Genomic DNA, 18,082 nt, shown 5'->3' with positions numbered 1-18,082 from the left:
GGACCATCTTGAAGTTAATGAATGTAGAGCAATGTACTGTATTAAAGCTGATCATGTAAAACCATGTTTACTTATAATTAACCAGAGGAAGAAGGATTGCAGTCTGACAAGTTAAACAGTATTTTCACCACCCATGTAATCTCTCTGTATGCTGTGCTGACTCATACATAGTTAGTAGCCGGTTGACTACAGGGTAAATAAAATCTATACAAATACAATGTACAGTACATATGTTTATGTATGCAGTCTTAGCCAAGTACAGTGAACATGTATCATTTGTTTACACACAGTTTCCCGGACAGCCACTTCGCTGATCCTAGAGACCAAGCCTCTCCACATTAAGTTTCCTGCACTTAAATGACTGTTGATCATTTGTTGTCCTGCTCTGTTACTCCCTAACTCCCTGCTTCTACAGCCTTGTCCTTGGTTACAATGTTTCAGCAATGGCATGTAGACCCTACTTACGCTACAGGCCATTATGCCGGATTACAGATCATCCCTCCTGCAGTAAGTACTGGATATACTGTACTGTAGTAATGGTGTAGTAATGGTTCCTTTGAGAAATAGATCATTTCAATTTGTTTTGTAGCAGTTACTTGCATATTGTTCCTATTTAAAAAAAAAAAACCTGCAGCCTAACAGCATTCCTTGCTGCAGTGATCAGAAATATTATTTTATTGATATTTATTAAGGGGCAGTCACTGGGACATGGGCTCTGCATAATTTACAGGGCCAAATAGATAGGCCCCTAAATGTTTTTTAAAAAAAAGTTTTTCCATTGTGAAAAAAAAATAACAGCTTAGATGATTTTAGTGGTACGCAACATATAGCAGCTGCTGAGGAACTATTTGTGGCAGGACATCCTGGGATGTGTTGTTCCACAGCAGCTGGAGTGCTGCAATTTGCATACCTTTGATTTGGTCAGAAAATCCTTTAACCTGCAATCACTGATCATGGGTAATTGGCTTGCTTGGTGCTTCCAAACTAGGCTTGGTAAACCGGTGCGTGCCATGGCTTATTGTGGGTTTGTTTCGCCTGCCTCAGGCAGGATAAGCAAAATCCCTGAAAGCAAGGAGAACATTTTTTCATTAAACAGACAATGCAATTGATAAATAAAAAACATTTCTAAAACAGTGGGGGTAAATGGATACACCCCAATAGGGTATATATAATAGCCTGTGTGAGAGTCTTACAGATGTTTTACAATGGCAATTGCTTAGAAGGCAAAACAATGTTTGGTTTGCCTTTTAAATGATTACTACTACTACTACTGAACATTTGTGTTGTTGCTGTAAAACAGGTCTTTTATCGGGTGATCTAATCGGCATAGGCATGCGCACATTAGGGGTGCACAGGCATTGATACTTGGCTTTATTTATTTATTTATATTTTGATATTTATTTGGAAAGTATTTTACCAGGGAGAAGTACAGACTATATTGAGGTTTTTATGTGTTACTCTGAATGATACTTGCCTATACTCCCGGAATTGGCAGAAGGCTCCTGAAAATCATGTCCCCATGCCGGAAGAGTGGGCAAGCCCCCCGCATGATCACGGCCTGCCCAGCATCTTCCTACCTTGCACGCAGAGAGAAAGAGAGGGGGGCTAAAATGATGGGCAAGTAGGCTCTGAATCTGTTCATTCGAATAACTCCTATGAAAAAGTATAATAGAAAACTGGTGTCCTATGAGCTGTATTTAGTCATTAAAGTGGATATATATATATATATATATATATATATATATATGGTACTGTATATATACAGCAAATAGCTATAGTTACGCCACTGCTGTGTACATACTAGAAGGATATATAATCAATTTCTAAGGATACAGTGTGTATTACTGTACAATTATATGATTTCCTTCCTTCCAAATCAAGGGGTAAAAGGTAAAAAAGTTCCCAGACCCCTGCTTTAGGTCATGAAGCATGATGAATGCCAAAAAAAACTTCTTTGAACTCACAGTGAATTCAGTAAATACCTAGCACTACTAATATTTAATATTTTGATGAATAGGTAAGTAAGCTGAGCCATTACATAAAGGTGCCCATACACGTTACAATTATTGTATACAATATTGTATACAATATCGCATCTCATTGCATATCGGTTTTGCGATGAGATCAGATGAGATGAGATCTAGTACAAAAACTATGTGCAGCACATACTTTTTGTACTAGATCTCATCTTATCGCAAAACCGAGATTCGATGAGATGCGATATTGTATACAATATTGTATACAATAAGTTCAGTTTTGCATGAACCTGGTAGAATGAGTACGTTCAGAAAACCAAGGAGAGATGTTGGTGATGCTTTCAGGAACATTGTAGTTTCACATTTTGAAATTCCACAAAATTTATTCTGGACATCCACCTGCTTCACTTCCTCTTCCCAGGGCCGGTGCCCACACACTCCACCAACGGGGGGTGATGGTGCCGGGTGATGTGGTGAGGGCCGCCTCGACGCTCCACGGGATGAGGGGGGGTGTGGGTGTCGGGTGATGCGGTGAGGGCCGCCTCGACGCTCCACGGGATGGGGGGGGGGTGATGGTGCCAGGTGACTCTCTTTTTAATCCTGCCAACCTTTCTTGTTTCCTCTATCTATTCCTCCCTATCTCTCTATTCTTTATTTCCCTTTCTTATTTTAATGCTCATCCCCCTTTTCTATCTCCTTTTTCACACTCTCTCTTTTACACTCTCTCTCTGGCTTCTCTATACACCTCCTTTGTTTCCCTCTTTTGTACCTGACCCTCTTTGCCTCTCTCTCCTTTCCATCTCTTTCGTCCACTTCCTCTCTCTCTTTTTTCAGTACGTCCTCCTTCTTGGACCCATTTCCAGTTTTTTCATTTGTCATTGCATCAGTCAGACACTGCCGGCAGAGCAAATTGAGCGTTGATGTATCCGGTTTTTATTTTTAATCTTATGGAAGGCTAGTGTCATTATTTTGTATTTGTTTAAGAGGGGATGTGGTCAAAGTGTGCAGAAGTATCTTTTTAATAAGACTCCAGGGATACGAACACCATTCACATTATGGTCACATAACATTGCATGTTTATGCGCTAACATAAAAACAATGTTTACCAGCACTTTATTTTATATATATATATATTGCTTTACATAACATTTTTATTTTCATCTTTACTATTGTGCATTTTGGGATCTCCTTGCTTTTTTTTTTATCTCTATAGAGTATTCTGCTTTATGCATGTGGCCTTTGCATCCCTTTGAAACCAGTGCCTGCATACTCAGACGCAGCATCACTGGCCGCAGCAGTGGGATTTTAAAGAACATCCTGAGGACTACTTGGGATGCCTCTTCATACTGTATGCAGCATTGGATCTCAGTATCTAGTAGTGTTTTTTTTTTATTACTTAAGCATTCTCCTGTGGCTTTAGCAGCTGTGTTATAATGTCCACCTCTGAATCAGCCTTAGTATTAATAAATAGGTGCCTGTGTCTTCTCTTCAAAGCACAGAGAGATACTAAAGGGTGCCCATTTGTCATGTTCTTCTGCTTCTCAGTATTCCCAACAGCCAACAATAATTCAGCAGCTTCCTGGAGATTTCATCCCTCCTCTGTCTCATCCCATCAGACATGGACGTGCTAAAGAAGGTAAGATAATTAATGTAAATAATATACTGTACACTCTCAAAGTGTCTGGTTGGGCCTAGAATGAAACCTTCCTGTAGAATGAAAGCTACCTAGCCACTGCTGCGATGATACATTTTATATATCAAAGCTGTTTCTAGCCATTCTGCCTTATATAATCATTTGAAGAAGAGTGGTGTAATCATATTACTAAATACTGCAAATGGTATTACACCTATTGTCTTCTCTAGTCAAAATTATTTTTGCATCAATAAAATTATGAATTAAGTAGAAACATGTGGAAACAAAAGACTGGCAGTTAAGAGAGACTAAGGGGGACATTTCCTAAGATGGGAGTTCTACTTAACCTCTTCTAGAAGGTGCTAAAAAAGTAGATTCTAATGGGTTGCCCATAGCAACGTCCCATGTCGACCACTGAAGGTAGGTCGACAGGGTTGGAAGGTCGACATAAGCATTAGGTACACAATGGCTATGTCGACAGTCAAAAAGTGGACATAGGTTTTTCATGTTTTTTTTTTTAGCAGGCATGTGCCATCGGGTGGTATCTCCTGCCCTACCATCCACCAGGGCATGGAGGGAGAATAGGATAGTGTGCTGAGCGTAGCGAGGCACCGTGCCCAAAGCATGGCGAGTGCATCAAGCCATGTGAGGGGACGTGGTACACTTTGATGGTGTCCATGTGGACATTGTGGACAAGAATACGGGAAAAATTCATGTTGACCTTTCGACTGTTGACCTAGCCATTGTCAACCTAATGCGTATGTCAACCTTTCAACCCTGTCGACCATAGCCATGTCAACCTATTTCATGTGTCGACCTAAGCCATGCCGGCCCAGAATTTCATGAGAGGGACATAAGTCTTTAGGGGCATACACACGTAGAGATCTGTGCTAAGCAATTTTGCTAAGCAATTTTGCTGGTGTCAAGATCTCCCATGCAGAGCACATACACACGCAGAGATTTGTGCTAAACAATTTTGCTAAGCAATTTTTCTTAGCAATTTTGCTTAAGCAAAAAAAGGCCGGGTAGTTGTTCAGAATGAGAGATTGCGATCAGTATCTCTCATTCTGTACACACAGAGATTTGCAGTCATTTGCTAAGCAATCTAACTAGATTGGGACTGCATGCACTGACTTAGTTAGCAAGAGATATTTAATCTCTCGGAGCATACACACGGAGAGATCTGTGCTTACTTTCTAAGCAATCTAGTCAGATTGCTTAGAAAATAGCACAAATTTGCTCCGTGTGTACACCCCTTTTCTTGCATGACCTCACCGGATAGCTGGTTGTATTTTCCTATTCTAAGCAAGTTAATATTATATTGATGCCAATGCAAATGAGTGCAATCTGTCAGCGGGGCCCTCAGACAAAACAAGGTTGTCCATCTGTAGTTTAAACTCTTTTATTACACAGATAATTAAATAAGTGTGGATTATTATCTTCTATAACCCTGTATACTGTATGTTTTTGCCTTCAGATTTAATAGAACTGATGATGATACAGAATGCACAGATGCATCAGGTTATAATGAACAATATGACAATGTCAGCATTATCAAGCTTTGGATATGGCAATACTCAACCCAGCCCAGTGGTAAGTTAATGAGCTGCCTCTCTCTGAGGCTGATTGTGCGTTGCCACAATGCTGAAATTCTCTCAAATGATCCATGCATTTCAATAATTGTGCATGTGTCTAATGCCCCTTTCAGACCGCACTTTGGAAACGGTATATTGCCGTTTTTTTACCGTTTTAAAATGGTAATCTGTGCGGTCTGAAAGGTGCAGATCCAATTAACCGGTTTGAAAATACCGTTTTTTCAACCGGTTAAAATGGAGGGTCCTACCCATTTCAGACCCGGTATTTTGGCATCAAAATCGGGTCTGAAACAGTATTTGTGACCCAGCGCAGTGAATATTTAATGAGTGCTCATTAAATATTCACTGCACTTCACCCCCGCTCCGCCCCCCCCCCCGCACGACGGTTAAATCCCCCCCTCCCCCCGCCGCGCGCCGGTTAACGTCCCGTCGTCGTCCCCCCAGCGCTAACAAACCCCCCCCGTTCAGCCGGTACCTCCTGCGACGCGTTGAGGATCCTGGCGGTATGGATGGATGCATTGCACTTGTTAAAAAAAAAAGTGTCTTTTGGAAAATGGCTGCCCCATAGGAAAGCCCGTTTAAAAAAACAGTCTTTCCTATGGGGCAGCCATTTTCCGAAAGTCACTTTATAAGAAAAGTGACTTTCGGAAAATGGCTGCCCCCATAGGAAAGACAGTTTTTTTAAACGGGCTTTCCTATGGGGCAGCCATTTTCCAAAAGACACTTTTTTTTTTACAAGTGCAATGCATCCGTCCATACTGCCGGGATCCTCAACGCGTCGCAGGAGGTACCGGCTGAACGGGGGGGGGGTTCTTTAACACATGGGGGTTGTGTGTGTGTGTGTGTGTTAACCCGCTGGGGGGTGGGGGGTGGGAGGGTGCCCGGTTGTGTTGTGTGTGTGTTAACGGGGGGGGGGGGGGTGCGGTTGTGTGTGTGTTAACCGGGGGGGGCACTGAAGACCGCACTGGCTTTGACCCTGTTTTTGGAAAGCTTCCAAAAACGGGTCTGCCAGTGTCAAAAAAACGCCACTTAAACGGTAATATACCGGTTAAGAGATGCGGTGTGAAAGGGGTTTTACCTGGCAGACCCGTTTTTGGAAACGTTTTCAAATACAGGGTCAAAGCCAGTTATGCGGTCTGAAAGCAGCATTAGTTGCTAAAATTGTCACACAAAGTATACACCCCAGGATATGTATACATATCTATTCACCTCCTACACACTACCAATTTGGGAATTGGGAAATAGCCCAAGTGCTAGTTATTCCTAAGGGCAGGGCAGTAGAGAGCCTGGCCAGGTCCATGTACTTTTCAGTGGACATGGCGTTATTGCTGGAGGCATGGCCATGCACTAAAGAATAGTACTTAATGCACCCCCCTGGCAAGACTGCAGACCAACACACAGCAACTGGGTTGAAAAGAGCTTCTGCTGCTGCCAGGCACTGCTGGTCCCCTCCATCAGAACTGGGCCTGGGTGATTAGTATACTCTCATCCTTTCTCTTGGTGCCACTGCCTAAGGGGATGGCAGATGTTTTAGTTCAGGCTAGGCCTAGGGCTGTATGACCCCCATGTGGATTATCCCCCCTGCCTAGTGCTGGTGATGGATATTTTGAAGGATGTTGTAAACAATATCACCTAGTGTTGTTCACTCGCAAAGGCAAATACCTTTTCAAAAGGACAAAACCATATGCACTGCAGGGGGGGGGGGGGGCAGATGTAACCTGTGCAGAGAGAAAGAATTAGATTTTAGTGGGGTTTTACTTCAAAGTGAGATCTATATTGCAGTGTAAAAATAGAGCAGTCAGTATTTTCCTTGTACAGAAACCAAATAACTCACCCAAATGTAACTCTCTCTGCACGTGCTACATCTGACCCCCCCCCCACCCCCTGCAGTGTACATGGTTTTGTCCAATTGAGAAGGAATTTGCATTTGCAAGTGCTTATGTCATTAACTTATGTCATTAACAATGCACACTTTTTAAAAGGGCAATCAATTATGAGGCAAAACCATGCCTTGTAATTTATTACCCCTTTTAAAAGCCTCAACATTCAGACACCATCCCGCATGGCCCCCGAACGTGGAGGCTATTACATGTGGCCACTGGAGACCAAAGCCGTCATTACTTTTTTGTTCCACTGAACATGACTTTTCCCCCTTCAGCATTATACTTTGTAGAACATGGCAACTGTTATTAAACAACAGGTTATTGAGTAACATGTTGTTTTGAGAGTATTAATCTACTTTCTTTTCCCCATATACAGCCCAATGTGGTCCCAGTTGAAGTTGATGAGGATGAGCCTATGGTATATCATCATCATTATGAGCCATACCCAGGAAACTATCTGACCTATCCAGCATATCCAACATTACCACCGCCTTCACCAATGCCTCATCATGAGCCAGCCGTCAGACACTTAAATCTGGATATGCAGCCCGTTTCACCCACACGCAACATAGACCAGTGAGATGGCAGTGTGTATCTGTGTTTGTGATTATGTGGTACTGAAATACAGAAGCATCGTATTATTTTGTACTACTCTGTGCATTCATTATAACAGAGATAGTGAAACCAACCAATAGGAATAGCTTCCTTATCTATATGCAAGCAAAAGTGATAGTACAGATTCCCATGTTCCCTCCAGATAACAAAGCACTGCTATATCCATTATCACCAAAACAAGCTCCACCTTATATACTTTCCTTCCAGAGCAAGACATTCTGGTACCTATTGTTTGGAATGATTTTTCTTCATCGGTCACAGATATATTGATGGTACACACTGGTCAGTGGTGCAACGATATATCAGCCATTCCTTCGAGCGGTTGATATATCAGCCAGTGTAGACCAGAGCTGGGTAAAGGGGGGGGGGTATGTATCCCGGGGCCTCCCTCCCTGAATGCCCCCCCACCACCACAGATGCGTGGTGCTACTCTTCTTAATACTAACCGCACAGCTGCTAGCACTGGGCTGCGATGGTTAACTTCTACAATAAAATGTGCAGGTGCAGCACAGCCTCGGCTCCATGACTGGCTGCAGGGAGGAAGGAGGTGGGTCCCAACATACATAGCCATGACAGCTAGGGCATTGTGCTGGCATTGTGCTTGGAGGAGAGAGTAATGCCTCCTCTGTGGCATTCCTCTGAGCTCTGGGTGACATAGGTGGTGAAGGGAATTCCTAAAACTCCCTTCCTACGGTGGCCGATTGGGAAATAAAAGTGGCCCTTGGAAAATTTCTAGAAGTGGCCTCACGCAAGCAGCACCAAATCAAATGTAGGCAGAGCCAATACCAAAACATTAATACATCACTACACCTGTGTACAAGCCACTGGTTTCAATATGCTTGGCAGTCTTGCTTGTGGCTCCCAGACCTTTAAGCTGCTGTGACAAACCACAAAACTCCACATTTGAAATAATACTCCACCCCTCTGAGACTAAACACAGACCCCCAAACCTCCATCATGCAAACAACTTATTACCATAATCTCCCAAATATCATGTATATCATCACACCTTCCCCAGTGGAGCCCAGAAACACCCCAGGTATTGTTACTCCCCAGAAAGCACCCACACCTGTCCCTTTAACAGATGTCACAATGCATACAGATGGGACTCTGCCTTAGTAATAATTAGTATGAATATTTTCAGCGGAGGCATAACCTTCTAAGTGCCGAACCCACCTACCCATAACCAAGCCCAGAGGCGTAACTACAACTTTGTGGGCCCCATAGCAAAATCCTGAAAGGGGCCCCCCCTTCATTGTCACTACAAAAGACAAAGCGGTTGGGGGGGGGGGGGCTGGAGCATAAATGGCAAAAAGGCAACACATTATACAGTATATTGCAATAATATTGTTATTGTTTAATTAAACTGATAAGTTACTAACTAATCAGCCCAGAGACTTTAAATGTAATCTATGTGTATTGTTCTATTAGCCGGGTACACCTAGCCTGGTCGTTATGCTGGTGTAAATAGGTTACTTCTGCAGGCAAATTGCTATGAATTTTGATATATCCTGCCAGAGTTGGTACATTGTGAGGATGTAGGAGAATGAGACTGTATTATTTTGGTTCTTACCCTTCTTATGTTTGGAAATTACCTCCCTAGAGCACGGGTCCACTCCAGTGGTGGGTTCATCTAAAATGATGAGTTTGGGGGGAGGAGGGGGAGAGGGGAGGAGGAGGGGGAGAGGGGGGAGCAAGGGTATTAAAGTGTTCGACTGCCCCCCCCCCTTCTCTCACCTGGCAGTGGCAGCAGGTCTGCAACTGAACTCACCAACTCCCCTGCTCTTCAAGTTCCCAGCACCGCGGTCCCCTGCTCCCCTCCGTGAGACTTGTCTGCTGGCTGCTGCCACTGTCCCAGGCTTTACTGCTCCGGCCGACTCCAGGCGGCGTGAGCTACACGGACGGCGCCGGGTTACACTTCTCCCCGGGCGGTGCTTAGCCTGTGTACTGCTTCCGGTCCCTGGGCCTTGGCGTCGCTGACTTTCGCTGACGTCGCTGACTTTCTTAGAAGAAGGCAGCGCGGGCACCACCGGGCGGTGCTTAGCCTGTGCTGGCGTCGCTGACTTTCTTAGAAGACGGCAGCGCGGGCACCACCGCGTGACCTGCAATATTTATATTAAAAAAATGAAAAAAAAAAAAAAAAAGATCATGGGGGTGCAGGGGATAGCCTGCTGGGGCCCCGGGCCCCCCAAAGGCCCGGGCCCCATAGCAACTGCATCCCCTGCACCCACTATAGTTACGCCACTGACCAAGCCCTAAAGGCCCATACACACAGGGCCTGCAACAGAAATCTTGGGGCGCGGTACACTGATATCTCTGGGGCCCCTTGAGCAGAATATTTTTAGTATACTGCATATTGAATGTGTTTTTTATTATTACAAAAGACACAATTAATAATCACAGAGGGGTGTCTGGGTAAGTACCCTTACAGGAATCCAGGCGGGTGCCTTTATAAACCATTTCTAGGCACTGCACTGCCGCAGCTATGCTTACAGCCGTCAGAACTTAGGGCCCCTCACAAGCTTGGGGCCCAGTACAGGTGTCCCCTTTGACCCCCCCTGTCGCCTGCCCTGCATACACACATAGTGATTTTGGGCTGTTTTCTAAGCGATCTGTCTAGATTGCTTAGGAAGTAAACATGGAACAGTTTGCCTATAGGGATGGGGAAGCATGGTCCCGCGCATCGCCATCACCTGCTCAGATAGACAATGCATGCGCTGTTTTACCTAATAAGATTGCCTAGCAAGCATAGGAAAAACTGTGTTTAGCACAGATCTCTCAGCACACATAGCTGGTGGAAAGCATGTGTGTGTCAGCTATGTGTACTGAGCATCTGTGCTTAAGTACACAGCTGAGCACGGAAGCGGTACATCTGTCAGAATGAACTTAGGTCTACAGTCATTAGGTCGACCCCACTAGGTCGACTGGCAGGAAGGTCGACCTGACTTAAGGTCGACATGGGCCAAGGTCGACATGACTTAAAGTCGAATTTGCATAAAGGTCGACATGAGGAAGGTCGACTGGTCATAAGGTCGACATGGGTTTTTCACTGTTTTTTTATCCGAATGTCGACACGGTCGACATGGACACAGTTGGCAATGAGAATCGGACCCTCGCATCGCTCGCTTCGCTCGCAGTGCTTCGGGCACGGTGCCTCGCTGCGCTCGGCACACTATTTTATTCTCCCACCACGCCCTAGTGGATGGTAGGGCATGAAATACCGCCTGTCGGCACATGTCGGCTCAAAAAAACAGTGAAAAACCCATGTCGACCTTATGACCAGTCGACCTTCCTCATGTCGACCTTTATGCAAATTCGACCTTAAGTCATGTCGACCAAACATCTGTACTTTGTTGCATGAGCCACTACTCTATCCACATCTGAAATATGGCCAGGGTCAGAAAGTAGGTGCAGAGACACGCAACAGACTAGGGAGCAGCAGGACAAACCGGGTTGGTATCAAGGTGCACAGAATATTGATACACAGAAGACTCACTAGAACCGCTGAAGTAACAGAGACCTAATAATCTGGTGCAAGATTGAGCTCATTTAAATACTGCATGAAATTTGAAAAAGTTCAGCAGTCACCTGACTACACATCGGCTCCAGTCACCATGGAAGGAGTCTGCTCAAACAAGGAACCAGTAAGAAAGTGACTCACTCTGGGTCCTCCAGCATGTGACTTGCCGGAAGTCAACTTTTTATTTGCACATGAACAATGAACATCTATTTACTTCACTCGGCCAAATAGAAATGTTAGTTTAAAGCGTTATAAAGTGTTTGGAGGGTATAGGACGAATGCTCTTGAACATGCTGCTACTGTCTTTAAAGATCGCAGTAAAAGTAACCGATTGTGATGTGTCTCCACAGGCGGGCTGTACCACCTCCTCCACCGCTAAGTGCTACCAGCACTGTTGGAGCGGACATCCCTCCAGCTTCAGGTAAATTAGGCAGCATCTGAGCACTCAACATGCTGAATAAATACATTGTAAACAAAAAAAGTCTTGTATAGTGTCAGTGGTGAGATAGGCTGTCTTATTGCAACATTGTCCTGACGTTGCAATCTTAAAACATAAACTAAAGCTGGGTACACACCTATTCCATCCACAGCTGATCTGGTTAAACACTCCAGCTTAGCCGAACTTTAGGTACAGTATCTAGCTGTGACCTTCAGTGAGGCGGCACCAGCAGGGAAGTAAACACCTTCTCTATAAGGATCATGCAGTTGGCTGTGCAGCATGTAACTTCCCACTTCTGATAAGTGCAGGAGCATTTTAGTCCCAGTGGCAAACGCAGGATTTTCAGAAGGGGGTTTCCAGAGGGGCGGAGCAAAGCACGGAGAAGGACACTTAGGTGACCCAGTATATGCCGGTTCAGTTAAAGTATTATAGATAGACCAAATGTATATAAATAATAATAATAATAATAAATATATATATATATACACATATACATACTGTACATATATAAACATACAGGGGCGTCAACAGCAGTGTAGACCCCTGGGCAAAACAATGTATTGGGGCCCCTACTGATCCTCCAGCGGTAGGGGTGGGGGAAGCTTTGATGTCCTGCGGGTGGTAAGGGGTATTCTATCAACCGCTCAGCATGTAGGGCCTGGATCAGTAATTTCCACTAATTACCCCTTTACTGCACAGATGGTGGGAGATGGGGTGGGATAAGGGGGCATTGGGCTGAATGAAGGGGCCCTGATACATAACTTCCAGGGTGGTAGAGGATGTTTAGTACGCAGAGGAGGGGTGTATAGTGGAGTGGGCTTATTATTCATAATTTTCTGGTGGGAGGACAGCTTGCTTGACTGCAGATATCTCCAGTTTCCAGAAATAGATTTCTTAGATTTTAATGGAATTAAAATGGTACTGGGGACAAGGGGATCAGAGTTCAGGAGGCCGAGCAATCTGCCGACGAGAATATAAAACTACATACCAGGTGTGTGGAGCTGGAGCAGTAACCAGCTGCTGGAAGGCTGATCTCTCTGGTTGTGGGAACAGTAGAGACAAACTAGTAGTTTCCATCAAAGGGGGAGAGTCTCAGCTTTTGGAATATACTCTCAGGAAAACTGTAAGTCAGACAGAACCTGAAATATCTGACTGGGAAGAGCATTTAACAGGCTTGGATGGGGACCACTGCTTTGAAGTCAGATATCTCCGGTTCCCAAGGGCCGGTTTTTTAAATTCTTGTACCCATGGAAAGAGGGGGCCCTCAGCTTTCAGACCCTGCGTGCGCTACTGAGTCCACTTATCTGTTTACGCTCCAGCATCAATTCTACATATGCATGTATACGCAAACAAGTATTATTATAATCTAAGCAGAAATCCTATGGTACAACATGCATGCATTATTTTGCTGTGACCAGAAATTGCATCTGCTTCTCATCTGAAGAGCAGAGGTTCGGGTACAGTCATTAATGATCCTGATTCCTGATGTGAACATGAACCATGGAGCAATGTGGTATATAGGCCCTTATTGAGATCTGATTGCAGTACAAATTTGTTCTCAAAATGGGCAAAACCATGTGCACTGGCACTGCAGGTGGGGCAGATGTAACATGTACAGAGAGAGTTAAATTTGGGTGGGCTATGTTGAAACTGAAATCTAAATTGCAGTGTAAAAATAATTCAGCCAGTATTTTCCCTGCACAGAAACAAAATAACTAACCCAAATTTAACTCTCTCTATACATGTTACATCTGCCCCACCTGCAGTGCACATGGTTTTGCCCATTTTGAGAACAAATGTGTACTGCAATCATATCTGAATAAGGGCCATAGTGTATGGCCAATTGTTTTTTTGCTTAACAGCTTGGCTTCTTAAGGAGAGATCATAATTGATTGCTCCTGATAATCACCCAATAATCAGGAGCAATCATATGGGTGTATTCAACTGAGGCCAAATTTTTCGCCTAGGTAATAAATCTGTACTTTTTTCATTCAAATTTCTGATCAAGTGCCAATTTTTAACCTAAGCAAAGAATTTGTCAAAGTTGAAAAACACGTGGATCTGCAAATTATAGTTGTTTGTTGTGGGCATTTGTTCAGGTTTTTACTTTTCACCTATGTAGTTTTTACCCAAAAAAAGTTAAACTGCATAGAAGAAATAGGACTTAAAAACACCTGCAATTGAATAGACAGATCAAAAATGTCCTGTGTTTTTCAGCCAAATGGGAAAATGGGATGAATTGAATACCCCTGTATGTGAATTCTTATATGGCATATCCCTAAAAATATATGCACACTAACTGTAAACAATGCTGATATACAAAGAAATAAGGATCAAAAAGGGTTGAGTTTACCTGAAGGATAAAAAAGGGGCATACTAAATGGGCCAAAATTCTTATCTGCCGTCAAATCCTATGTTACATCAGGGTTGCCGACCCTCCCGGAATTTGCGGGAGTCTCCCGAAAATCGGGTCCCCCCTCCCGGCCCCCGGAAGGGTGGGCAACCCTCCCGGAATCAGGGGGACCCCCACTGAGCCCCCCCGATCGCGGCATTTAAATGCCGCAATCCGTGGGTCTCAGAGGAGGGGGCGGAGCTAAAATGGCACAATCGTGTCATTTTAGCTCCGCCCCCCTCCATGGAGATCAGTTATTTCGGCTATTTGCCGTAATGGGGGCGGGGCTTAATGACATCACCGTTAAGCCTCGCCCCCAAACTTGTCATGAAAGATTCCTCTCCGGGCTTCTCCCGGAGAGGATTTTATGCAAGTCGGCAACCCTGTGTTACATGTACAGTGTCGTATTTTTAATGGGTGCAGTGTGTGGAGTCACATGAGCCCTTTAGTCCCAGCGGGACTTACATCACACACGCTGCACCAATTTTTATATTACTTACCCTCCGGAGTTCAGTGATTGTGGCAGCAGCGCTCCTGAAATCGCTGGTAAAAAGGCTGCCATGCCATTTTTTTCTGAGATCTGCACATGCTTAGTGGAATCTAAGCTTTCTAGTGCTCAGACTCCACAATGCTGCGCTGCTGCTGGCAGAGAGGAGGGGCCCGGACGGAGGAAGCTGCACAAGCACCTTCTCTTAAAATGCCCTTGTTCACATAGTTGAGGGATTATTTGCTAATGCACATGCAACAAATATTCTGGCACATGCATATGGCAAGTGCTGATGGAGCGAAGTACATGGGGCAAGGCTTAATTCAGCATGTGCATATTATAGCATACCTGACAACTTTTTAAAACTCCTCTCTGGGAGAAGCCCGGAGAGGAGTGAAAGGGGGACGGGATGAGGTTACGTTTTGGGGGTGGGGTGAGGCTGATGTCACCTAGCCCCACCCCCACGACAGGCAGCCGCATTAATTCACGGGCCCGTGGATGGGGGGAGGGGCTAAAATGATGCAAAATGACTCGATTTGCATAATATTAGCCCCGTCCCCTCCCAGCGGACCCACGGAATTCGGAATGTTATACCACGGGGAAGGGGGGAGCAGGAGCTGTGGCAAAAAATGCGGGAGACTTGCCCACCTTCCCGGGTGGCCTGGGAGGGTGACCTAAGGTCCAGGTGTGATTGTTGTGCTTAACACTTATTTTGTCAACGTTTTCCCTCTCTTTTCAGAGTATTATGACGTGACTGAAGCTCAAATATGACATCACCAGGACCAGCCTGGAACATAGAGGATTCTAAACAAAAATGTAGTGTTACTGCACTGGTGCAGGCCAAAATTCAATAGAGCAAGCTTATTACATCTGTTAAAATGAACACTGACCCTGTAGTGGGAAATAACCATGACACTGTTTGATTTTTAATTAAAATTCCAGGTTTATGGCTTTATGGTCTCTCCCCTTTACTCCATTGTGTTATGAATAGCGGGCTTAATTCAGCATGGATCGCTAATTCGATAAATCCATAAGCATTTTCAGTCAATATTTCTCCTCGCGCATGCGCAATGTGTACAATACACATGTGCCGTCATTTGATAAGTGCTTGATTTGGGAATTCTGTGATTAGCGATGCATGCTGAATAAGGCCCACCATGCGCTATTTAAGTTTCCGTTGTCCATCATCTCTTTAGCTATAATATTAATACCTGTGCTCACTGGGACATACAGCAAAGCTGTATCAACCTCTCTGGGACGTCACACACATTACACATTACCTCGTTCGGTAAACTATGAACAGCGCAGCTTACTAAGCGCCTGAGACTCACGCCCAAATGCACGCCCCTACTTGTCACTGAATCTCCTCGGAAACATGCAAAGGGATGTGTACGAGAACACATCACCTCGCATAAGCCGCTAGCAGGAAAAAACATTCTATGATTTGTCCTGCCTTCATAAATAAACTGACTTTTATTTGCGAGCGCCGGGATGAAAACAGGGTGGGCAGCTGACGTTATGTGATGTCAGCCATCCACCCCCCAGCAGACATCGCAACCATGGACTCGCTGTCAAGGTTTGCACAAGAAATGCCCATGCTCATGCGCAAACCCCTGACCATCAGGGCAGGGGCCGAATGGATAACTGCGAAAGATCCTGAATCGGCTCTATTATCTATAGCACATTCGCAATCTGTTTTTTTTTTATGTTTAATGTTGTGTTAGTGCTAGCCAGATGCCTAAAAAAGACACACCAGAAATCCAGTGGTCGCCCTCAGGACATCATGAGCTCTTGAAATTATAGAGCACAAAAATATATCGCAACTACAGTTGTTTATCTACCACTGGAGGGATTGCCATCTAATTCCCAATATCCAGCAACTATCAGTGGATCGCTCCATATTTGGTAATATGAAATATTTCCCATTCAATTTTATGGAATATTCCGTGACATTTGACCTTTAAACTCAAACCTTATATACCACTTGATTTTACACAAGTGACACCTACCCCTATCCTTTATCTTTGATTTTTATATATTATGCTGTATATATTCTATAGTTATTTTATTGATTTTTACATTTATCTTAAGTAGAGTTAATATTTATTTTGATACCGTCTGAGCTATAATCATTCAGATATACATATCTTGTTTATTCTGTTTGAATTTTAGGGAAGTGACAACCCCTCGCCAGCTGCTGATAATAGCGCACCACATACCCAGTGTATCTTGTTTGTTAATGTTGTGTTAATACTTTATACAGTCATATATGTCTAAATACCCCTTTAGTGTCTTTTTGCAAATATTTTAGTTAATGTTCTGAGTGTATGCTTTTATAAAATGTTCAATATATCTGGATATAGATGAAGTCTGAGTCTTTATTTTGTAGCAGGTAAACAACATACCAGGTTAACAGCTTGGCAAACAAGGTTACAGCATCACAGGGTTTTCCACAGATTTCACAGTCAGGGTACACTCCAATGCACCTAACGTTAAATTACATTACGGGCCACCCAGCCAATTTTCAGCTTTGGGAGCCATGACCTCCTGCCATGGACACACTCATAATACAAGAAGCCACAAGTGCTGCTAATCAGCCAGACCTTGATCACATCAGTTTAGGAAACCTGTACTGGATCTCATTTTCCTGCTGCTGTCGCTGCTCTAAAACATGCACTGGATCTTCCACGTTACCCTCATGTGGAAATATGCTGTTCCTGCCTTACTCCCCCCCCCCCCCCCCTTAGCTTTAACCACCCTGTGTTATGGTTCGATTGTGAACCAGCAGCCGTGACAACTGTTTAGGTCGGCCACAGTGAACCCTACTCTGCCTCTGTTGACCTCTCCAAAAGATGGTTGGCACCTTAGGGGCTAGATATTTGCCTAAAATACGTTTGGAGGCACAAATTAGGGCTGGCCCAACTCCAGTGCCACCAGGTCTTAAATAGGTAAAAGTGCCAGAGATCCTTTATGAGAGTGACAAAAGGAGAGCTAGCTAAGGGTACCTAACTAAAACTGATAATAAAAACTTGCATAAGTGACCTAGTTGCATACATAAGACTATAACACCACACAATAAACACTTAACACAAAAGCACAAACCACACGAGGTAGCACAGAACAAATGCAGTTTAGGTTAAATAACCCCGACGGCACAAGAATAAAGTAAGGTGCAACACCGTGGGAATATCTGATGAGTACAGATGAGAATAAACCAATGAGAAATGTGTGTACAGACCAGTAATTAAAGAAATAACAGTTCAAAACAACTGGAGGTAACCAGGCCTCCTGAACAGAGAACTTACAACACTGGAACTGGACTTGAGCTGCTGGAAGGACACAACAGAAACTGGGAACAAATAAGCTGGAGCCTGGAGAATGCAGCAAAATGGCAGAAGGATAGCTCTGACTGAATGTTTCACCAACAGGGCTGTGCTGAGCTAACTCCCTTAAAAAGGCCACTATGGCCAATGCCCAAGGGAGTAGCCCACCCAGCCCTAATTACTAGCTGTGGGCGGGTGCGCTGATCAGACATCTCTGCA

At 44.2% G+C, this 18,082-nt stretch overlaps 2 protein-coding genes across 3 annotated transcripts in view; one reads left to right on the top strand and one right to left on the bottom strand.

The window, feature by feature from the left end:
- SLC13A3 (solute carrier family 13 member 3) overlaps positions 1 to 18,082 on the bottom strand; it is a 119,775-nt gene that overhangs the window by 96,848 nt on the left and 4,845 nt on the right. Inside the window, exon 2 of the mRNA XM_083146997.1 lies at positions 911 to 1,062. Within this exon, the coding sequence (XP_083003123.1) occupies positions 911 to 1,012 (102 nt within the window). The 5' untranslated portion in view covers positions 1,013 to 1,062. The remainder of the gene's footprint in view (positions 1 to 910; positions 1,063 to 18,082) is intronic.
- On the top strand, positions 281 to 16,888 carry PRR29 (proline rich 29). 2 transcript variants are annotated; one of them, XR_014444456.1, is made up of 6 exons: positions 281 to 507; positions 3,522 to 3,612; positions 5,087 to 5,202; positions 7,464 to 7,674; positions 11,573 to 11,643; positions 15,280 to 15,299. XR_014444456.1 is itself a non-coding variant. In XM_083147001.1 (6 exons), the coding sequence occupies exons 1-6, from the start codon at positions 433 to 435 to the stop codon at positions 15,309 to 15,311; spliced, it is 585 nt and encodes a 194-aa protein (XP_083003127.1). In that variant the 5' UTR covers positions 284 to 432; the 3' UTR covers positions 15,312 to 16,888. The 2 variants fall into 2 exon arrangements, 1 of the variants encoding a protein (XP_083003127.1); XM_083147001.1 differs by having other exon boundaries at positions 284 to 507; positions 7,464 to 7,663; positions 15,280 to 16,888.

This window comes from Crinia signifera, chromosome 6 (assembly GCF_055691185.1).
Source record: "Crinia signifera chromosome 6, ASM5569118v1, whole genome shotgun sequence".
Classification (NCBI taxonomy): domain Eukaryota; kingdom Metazoa; phylum Chordata; class Amphibia; order Anura; family Myobatrachidae; genus Crinia; species Crinia signifera.
The sequence above is the reverse complement of the archived record's forward strand: the minus strand, read 5'-3'. Positions and strand labels throughout refer to the sequence as shown.

Excerpts from the sequence above, each read along its gene's own strand:
- PRR29 (XM_083147001.1), top strand. The coding sequence starts at position 433 with ATGTTTCAGCAATGGCATGTAGACCCTACTTACGCTACAGGCCATTAT. Across the intron at positions 7,664-11,572 it reads CCCACACGCAACATAGACCA|GCGGGCTGTACCACCTCCTC; the intron begins GTGAGATGGCAG and ends GTGTCTCCACAG. Across the intron at positions 11,644-15,279 it reads GGACATCCCTCCAGCTTCAG|AGTATTATGACGTGACTGAA; the intron begins GTAAATTAGGCA and ends CTCTCTTTTCAG.